At 31.9% G+C, this 9109-nt stretch overlaps 1 protein-coding gene across 4 annotated transcripts in view; it reads left to right on the forward strand.

Annotated features, from left to right (window-relative positions):
* The window catches only part of NELL2 (neural EGFL like 2), a 408634-nt gene extending 400311 nt beyond the window's left edge, over nt 1-8323 (forward strand). For all 4 annotated transcript variants that reach the window (XM_058743047.1, XM_058743046.1, XM_058743049.1 and 1 more), the window contains one exon: nt 8202-8323. In XM_058743047.1, coding sequence (XP_058599030.1) covers nt 8202-8252 — 51 coding nt within the window. In that variant the 3' untranslated portion in view covers nt 8253-8323. The remainder of the gene's footprint in view (nt 1-8201) is intronic.
* Nucleotides 8324-9109: the final 786 nt, after the last annotated feature.

The following is a 9109-nucleotide window of genomic DNA, read 5'->3' on the forward strand; positions in this document are numbered from 1 at the left end:
CCTTTACTTTCTTAATCTAAGACTATTGTTCCGAGAAGTGACAGCAAAAATATATACCAGGCAATAGGATGAAAAACACACCAAATATGGCTCACATAGATACTTCCAATAAGAAAAATGCATTCAGTAATACCAAAACATGAGAATGTTTTCTGAGTGAAGAGCATGAACAAGCTTGTCGTTTACTGCCTTATAAACAACTAGTAGGATTTGGGGGCTCATGATAGGAATGTATTTCAGGAAATGTATTTTAGATTAGTTTCACTTTTTGACAAATAAATGCAGATTCTCAGAAGTTACTATTTGATGCTATTCCCGTTTTCCCTCATTAAATATGAGTTATAAAAATATGCTCTATTTTACCAAATCTGTCCCAAATACAAATTTTTATTATGTGTATTTTATGTTATTCTAAAAATAAAATGTATGCCAAACAGGCTCCAGATATTGCATTGGAGGTGAGCGCTTTTCACAATTTGGGGTTTTCAGAATGCCATTTTTACTTATTATCTCCCTGTCCTACCCACCCTATGAGTTATTTGAATATTTTAGTCAATGAAGAAAAATTGTGCTGGTATTCTTCTGGTGCCAGGGTTGTAATGATAAACAAAACAGACACAATTGTTCCTGGAAATTATTGCTTAGCACCTTATTGTCTAGAGCTGTACCATCCAATATGGTTGTCCATAGCCAGATGTTGCTATTTAAGTTAATTAAAATTAAATAAAATTAAAGCTTCAATTTCTCAGTCATGGTGGCCACATTTCAACTGCTCAATAGCTACATTTGGCTAGTGGCTGTCATATTAGCACCTATAAAAAACGTTTCTGTCATCACAGGATGTTCTGCTGGACCGCACTGGTCTAGAGGTGAAGAATGCAGCATCTAGAGTAAGGCTACCTGAATTCAAAGCCTGGTCAACCACACTAGCAATGTGACTACAAGGGATGTTCATTAATTTCTCTGTGGTTCAGTTTGCTCACCTGAAAAATGAGAATATTAATAGGGATAATTTTAGTACCTACTTGGGATGGTTACTATAAGAATTGAAAAGATCCATAAAAAAATGTTTCCTACACATTTCATACACAGAATAAACATTCAATGTTAGCTATTATTGGTGGTGGTAGAGTAAATAGATAGTACTCAAGTTATGAAACAGATAAAGATGACATTCTAAACTGTGATGGATACTCTGAAGGAGACGTGCACTGTGCTAAAAGACTGTACAACATGTGTACCAGTTCTCTCCTTAGCAAATGACATTGAAGATAAGAACTGAAGAATTAGGACTTGGCAGAGGGGAATTTTTTAAAGATGCCTTTTTATTAAAGATGTCTTCAGTTTTAATTTGCTTAGGAAAGAAAGAAGGAAGGAAGGAAGGAAGGAAGGAAGGAAGGAAGGAAGGAAGGAAGGAAGGAAGGAAGGAAAGAGAAAGAAAGAAAGAAAGAAAGAAAGAAAGAAAGAAAGAAAGAAAGAAAGAAAGAAAGAAAGAAAGAAAGAAAGAAAAAGAAAAAAAAAGTTCCTCCATTCAGAAGTTAAAGTCTTGAGTCAAAAATGAATTACTAAGGTTGCTTTTCCTAAATCTAAGAGAGACCATGAATCTTTTGATGGGTCAGAGTAAGCTTTGAGCTTCAAACAATAAAGAGAGATGTGTCCAGTTGAGATATAAATAGGAAGGGAGGAAGAGTTAGAGGGTAATTTCCTTTAGTAAGTAATTACCAAATAGACCACTTGGAAACTAGAAACCAGGGAGCTACTTTTAATTCCTGAGGAGACTCTAGACATAATACTGAAATAATTGAGGTATGAAGAAAATTAGAGTTTTATAAGGATGAAGGTCCTAACTTCCTAATCATTATCAGAAACAGCAGACTTAAAGTTTTGAAAGTGGACCTCTGTACTAATATTAGAATAGATAACTAGATCTATCTATGGAAACAAATGCCCCATAAATGAGAACATTAAAATGAAGATTTTCATGTATGATCAGGAGAGATTTGCAAATCAATAGAGGAAGAAAGGATCATTCTATATATATATTGGAATATCATATGCCAAAATCAATTCTACATGGAAGATATGTTAGATATTAAAAATAAAAAGAAAATGTAATAAAATATTAATCAAAATTCTGGAAGGGAGATGCCTTTTCTAACATAAAAGTGATAAAATATACCTCAAGGGAAATTTAGAGCATCTATAGACAAATAAAATTAGCAAATTACGAAGTCACAACTAGAGACTGGAAAAATAGTCTTCCAGAACATATGATTTCTTTATTAAACTAAAAACATGTAAAAATTAACAAGAAAAAGCATTTATTTCCCATAAATAAATAAGCAAAGAATGAATAAACAATTCACTAAAAAAATGCAGCTATTAAAAAAGAGATTATACAACCTTTAAATTATTAAAATTCTAATGTAAGCTAACATAATGAGTTATTATTTTCACATGCTACAGTAAAAAAAAAAATTCACAATAATTTCCAATGCTGACAGAGCCATAACTGGAATTATAATTCTTATTTTTAGTGACATTGAAAAATACATGTCAACAGCTACACATACACCTCTTTGTCTACTCTCCATCCCAACTCAAACATCTTTTGTCCTATTAATCCCAGGTCTAAGAATATAACCTAAAGAAGCAATCTAAAATATGGAAGATGCTATGTGCATGACAATTTTCACCTCAAAATTATTTGTCATATAAAATCAAGGAAGAAACCAAGGTGTCTAAAAACAGAAAACAGTTAAATAAGTTCTAGTAACTCTATATGATTCAGTAGATCATATTATATTGTAATTATGTAATATATATAATTATATGATTATATTATTCAGCCATTGAAGTACTGCTTAAAATAAAAACTAAGCTAAAAATATATAATATACAGTTTAATTGCAGGAAGTTTGAAAATAAAAGAGTATGAAAATTAATTCTATGAAGATATACTAAATTATTGATGGTAATGGGATTTTTAAGTATATGTTAATTATTCTATATACATATATCTGTAACCGATATAATTTTTAAGCAGATTAATATATTAATTATACAGTAAATGATTAACAAATGAATAAAAACTAAATATATTGAAATAAATAATATTAAAATATACTATACATATGTGATATATGAATATATTACTGAAAATCAAAAGCCAACTGTCTTCTAATCTTGATATTTTGGGTTTAGCACAAAAATAGTGACAATTACTTTTTTATAACTTTTTAAAAATACAGAATAAATATAACCGGAAATAACAGGGTGTTAAGAAGGGGCACCTGCATGGCTCAGGTGGTTGAGTGTGCAGCTCTTGATTTTGGCTCAGGTTATGATCTCACAGTTCATCATATTGAACCCTGCCTTCAGCTCTGCATTGATGGTGTGCAGCCTGCTTGGGATTCTGTGTCTCCATCTTTCTCTGCCCTTCCTGCACTCTCTCTCAAAATACATAAATAAATAATTTTATTTTTTATTTTTTAAAAATATTTTTAAATATTTATTTGTTTTTTGAGAGAGAGAGAGACAGAGCATGAGTGGAGGAGGGGCAGACAGAGAGGGAGACACAGAATCTGAAGCAGGTTGTTATGTGTTATGACAGCACAGAGCCCAATGTGGGACTTGAACCCAGGACTGTGAGACAAAGTTGATCACTTAACCAACTGAGCCACCCAAGTGCCCCAGTAAATAAACATTTTTTTAAAAAAACAGGGTGTTAAGGAAATTTACTGTATACTATGTAAAAATAACTAGTTTTTATAATTCATTATAATAGTAGGTTGTTACTATTCCTAATCAGACTAAATTTCAGTGGATCACCTTGGATTTTAGTTTTTATCAAGGTGATATTTATTATAGTGAAATGCATAGCTATTATGTGTATAATTTGATGAGTCTTATAAATCAAAATATAGAATATTTCCAACACTCTAGTGGGTACCTTTTTATCCCCTTCCAGGCACTACCTACTTACCATAGCAAACACCATTTAATTTCATTATAATAGATTTATTTTGCCTTTTAAAAATTTCATATAAAAGGAATCACACAGAATGTACTCTTTTATGTCTTCTGATGAATTAACCATTTTATCATTATGTAATGCACTCCTTTTCTCTAGCAAGGCTTCTAGACTTGAAGTCAATTTTTTCAAGTATTCATTTTATTTGGATCCATCTACTTTCAACCTATCTATGGTTTTATATTTAAACTGCATTTCTTACATTTAATGTGTACTTAGTTCTTATTTTGTTATCCAGTATGACAATCTCTGTCTTTTAAATGAAGTGTTCAGTCTGTTTACATTTAGTGTCATTTTTGGTATTGGTGGATGTAGGGCTACCATTTTGCCATTTGTTTTATTTTTGTCCTATTGTTTACATTCTCACCCCTCCATTTCTTCCTTCTTTTTATTTTTATATTATTTAAATTGAATTTTTCTTTTGGATTTTTAACTATAAGTTTTTATATTATTATTTTAGTTGTTGGTTTAGAGATCACATTATATACCATTAACTTATTACAGCATAATAAGATTTACTATTATACTACGTCACATAAAACATAAGAACTTCAGCATAGTAGAATTCCATCTCCTTTAGCCTTTGAGCTATAATAATCATATATTTTATAGCTATGTAAACTATAAACCATAAAATTCCATGTTATTATATTTGCTTTAATCAGTCAAATATCTTTTAAGGAAATTTAGGGGAAAAGAAATGCCACATTTCATATTTATCCATATATCTGCCATTTCTAGTGTTCTTCATTTCTTCTCACATGTTTGAGTCTCCATCTGGTGTCACTTCCCTTCAGCTTTAATTTCCTTTAGCATTTCTCATACTGCAGATCTATTGGTAACAGATTCCCTCAACTTACATTTATCTTTAAATATCTTTATTTTTGAAAGATATTTTTATTAAATATAGCATTTGTTCCCAGGGAACAGATTTGTTCCCAGCATTTTAAAGGTGATACTCTATTGTTTTCATAGTGAGGATTCAACTGTCATTTGTATTTTTGTCTAAAACATGTATAAAGTATGTATTTTCCACCCCGTTTCCTTTCACAATTCTTTCTTTTTTAGAAGTTTGACTACGATGTACTTAGATATGATTTTTGTGTATATCTTTATTCTCTTTGGTGTTTTTTGGGCTTTTTGAGTATCTAAGTTGATGTTTTTTTCCATCAAATTCAGAAAATTTTGACCATGATTTCTTCAAGTATCTTCAAATATTTTCTCTCCTCCCTCCTATTTTTCTGGGACTGTGATTACTCATACATTATATTGCTCAATACTATTCTTCTGAAGGTCACTGAAGCTTTATTTTTATATCAGTTTTTCTTCTCTTTGTTTTAAAATTGGATAATTTTTATTTTTTGTTTCAAATTTACTGACTATTGCTTCTGCCATGTCTAATCTGCTGTTAAACCAGTCCAAAGAATTTTTCATTTCAAATATTGTACTTTCACTCCAAAATTTCCATTCAATTCTATTTATAGTTTTCTTTATCTGCTGAGATTTACCATCTATTTTTTTTTCACCTCAAACATATTTAGAATGGATACTTTACAGTCTTTGTCTGCTAATTACTCCATCTGGATTATTTTTTAGTTATTTCTATTCACTGCGTTTTCTCTGGATTAAGAGTTACCTTTTCTTATTTTTCTTCACATATCCAGTACTTGTTATGATTTATTAGATATTATGGATGATATATGGTATAGACCTTATGTTCTGTTAGCTTTCCCTGAAGACTATGTTTGTTCTAGCAGGTTGCAAATTACTGGCCAATCACCTTGCACTTATGAAAGCTTCATTTGACATTGGTTACATGGGTCTATTCCAGGTTTACCAATAGGTCTAGGGTAAGTCTCTTAATCTTGAGACATTGTTTTACTCCCAATCATGGCCTTTTTGGGCTTTCAGTGAAAAACGTGAATTTTTTTTATCAATCCTTCCTAACTTTGGAGGACACAAATTTTAAATACTGCTACCCACAGGAAGCAGCATTTGGAATCTCTGCCTTGGATCTTCCAGCCTTCAAGCTGCAACTGATTATTTCTTTAGTCTCTTCTGTAATTCAAAGACTTTGAAGTTGAGGAGAGTTTATATGCTGATTCACTTCCTCCTTTCTAGATATTTTCCTCTGAATTTACAACCCCTCTGGCAGCCCTAAAAGTTGTCCTCTGGTGTCTGGGGCCTATCAGATTGTGTCTTTCTGCTTGAGTTATTGTTAGCCTAAGCTGCACAGACCACAGAGTGCCGTAAGGGGAAATGCCAAGTAAAAATAAATCTCACACAATACATTCCCCTTCTTTCACAGATTGAAACCTCTCCACTGTCTGCCTGTTTTTGGTCACTATCTATTGCTTTCAAATTGTTATTTTTTATATTTTGTCCAGATCCTTTATAGTTATCTGTTGAAGGTTAGTTTTATATATAAGCAACTAGAACTCCAGTGGGATATTTTATTACTCATTCATGTATGAACTATGTTTCCCTAATTGAGGAGCTTCCAGTGGTATATGATTTGTGGAGCATTTATCTTGTTATAACAGAAACTATTGATATGGAATAAGAAAAACATTCCTGGAAGATTTTGGAAAATATACAGTCCCTTCCTCAAATATACTCATGGGAACCATAAGAATGATTTTTCCACCCACAGGGTTCTAATGCCAGCTTCACATACTCCTTGGTAGAAAGCTCCAGAAATTCCCTCAAAAGCCATACAATTTGAGGAACAAACACTCTCAGGAACTGGTATATCCCTCATTTCATTGGGTCACTGGACTGGAAAAGATCATGCAATGGTTATGAGGAGGATAACGAAGCTTTAAAATGCCACTAGAGATCCAAAAGATATTGAGATTTCCTCTGTCAGAATAAGAACTCTGCTCAATAAAAATTAAGAACAGAAGAGGATTAGCTCAAACTGATAATACTGTTCTTGGAAATAGACTAGTTTTTTCCTCATTTGGTGTGCTTCAACAAACTTTAAAGTATCAAAATATTTTCTAAGTTTTATCTTATAAAACACTTTTGATTTTATCATATTAAAATATAATACATTTTTAAATAATCTAAAGTCATTTATCTGAGAGGAAATACGAAATAGAGGATGGATTTTGGAGTCAGACTAACCTGAACTTTAATCCCAGCTATACGATTCACTAGCTGTGTGATTTTGGACATGATATTTAAGCTTTCTGATCTTCAGTTTCTGAATCTAGAAAGTGTGACTATTAATAGTGACCCATTGGGAATGGTGTGAGGTTGAAATCAGATAATGTATTTAAAGTGCCTGGCAAAGTGGCTGACACAGAGTATGCACTCAAGAAGTAGAAGGATATTATCATCTAAAGATTATAATAATATTAATATTATCATCATTATTAGTTAGCTGGCTGCAGAAAGTAAGAGTGTACAAAGAATTAAAAGAGTAAGATATTTTTTATTTTTTGTAATGCACTGTATTATTTTGGTATTTTATTATACAAATTAATTATGCATATCTGGCCTTTCCCTGCTATTTTTCCTGCTTTATCTCTACACTGTTTTCTTCACTAACTCAAGATTCTCACCCAGACCTTTTTTCAGCTTCTTAACTAACAAAACTCTTTTCACTTATTCTGTGCTTCCCTGTGCTTTTGGCCTACCCTTCCACACTGCCTTGAGGTCTTGGTTTAAATATCACTTCTACAGAGAAGTCTACCCTGGCCACCTAATCTAAGTGAATCTCATGACACCACCTAATTTATTTCTTTTCTAGAAGTTTTCACAATTTTTGATTATGTTTACTTGGTATTTATTATTTTTCTCCCTCTAAAAAACTGTAAGCCCTGCTCTGTGAAGATAGTGACCATGTCTGCATATTCATCAATATACCTAGGGCTCAATATATTCAATACATATTTTGTGAATGAATAAATTAGAGAACAAATGTAATCTAAGATGCCATGAGGTAAATAAAGCTAGTCTATGATTTGCCACAAATGACTGGGAATAATTGGTTCTACAATAATAGAGACATGAGAAGTGACTGGGCTATTGAACCTGAAGGAGTGCATAAATAATAAGTAAACCCCAGTTAGATTTATGTGTACCAGTCAGTAAGTGTGAGTATTTACTAATGGGTTAACAGCTTGTATCATCCTTTTCTTTCCTTTTTTTTTTTCTCTAGAATGGCCACATCTGTTGCTCAGTGGATCCACAGTGCCTTCAGGAACTGTGAAGTTAACTGTCTCATGGGAGATTTCTGTTTAAAGAATGTTCTTTCATTAAAAAGACCAAAAAAAAAAAAAAGTTAAAACTTAAAGTGGATGATTTGTGGACAGCTAAGTGCAGCTTTAATAGCTGAGTGAACATTCAATTATGAAATTTGTGAAGCTTGAGAAAATCACTAAAGGAAAATTCTTGGGGCAAAACGAGACTAGAATTCTGCTTCTACTGTGTCTGACATCACTGTGGTGGAAGAAGGGGTATGGAAGACACAGCACGACATCATGACCCCTGGATATAAAGCCTGAGCCCATCAGAGCTTTGAAAGCCTCTAGCTTCACTGGTGCAGAAAATTTTTCTCTAGATCAGAATCTTCACGAATCAGTTAGGTTCCTCACTGCAAACAATTAAAATAAAATAAAATAAAATAAAATAAAATAAAATAAAATAAAATAAAATAAAATAAAATAAAATAAAATAAAATGTAAGGCAGTGAATGAATTATATTTTCAGAAGTAAAGCAAAGAAGCTATAACGTGTTATGTACAGTATACACTCTGAAAAGAAATCTGAAACAAGTTATTGTAATGATAAAAATAATGCACAGGCATGGTTACTTAATATTTTCTAACAGGAAAAGTCATCCCTATTTCCTTGTTTTACTGCACTTAATATTATTTGGTTGGATTTGTTCAGTATAAGCTCGTTCTTGTGCAAAATTAAATAAATATTTCTCTTACCTTATAACATGTCTGAGTGTCTTGTTTAATGTGTTCGTTTTTCCCACAGATGCTTCAACATACAAGTTGCTTCCTAGTTCTGATGAAAAACTCCCACATGCTATCTCCAAATTGAAAGGTGATTTTCACT

The sequence above is a fragment of the Neofelis nebulosa genome, chromosome 8 (assembly GCF_028018385.1).
Source record: "Neofelis nebulosa isolate mNeoNeb1 chromosome 8, mNeoNeb1.pri, whole genome shotgun sequence".
NCBI lineage: Eukaryota > Metazoa > Chordata > Mammalia > Carnivora > Felidae > Neofelis > Neofelis nebulosa.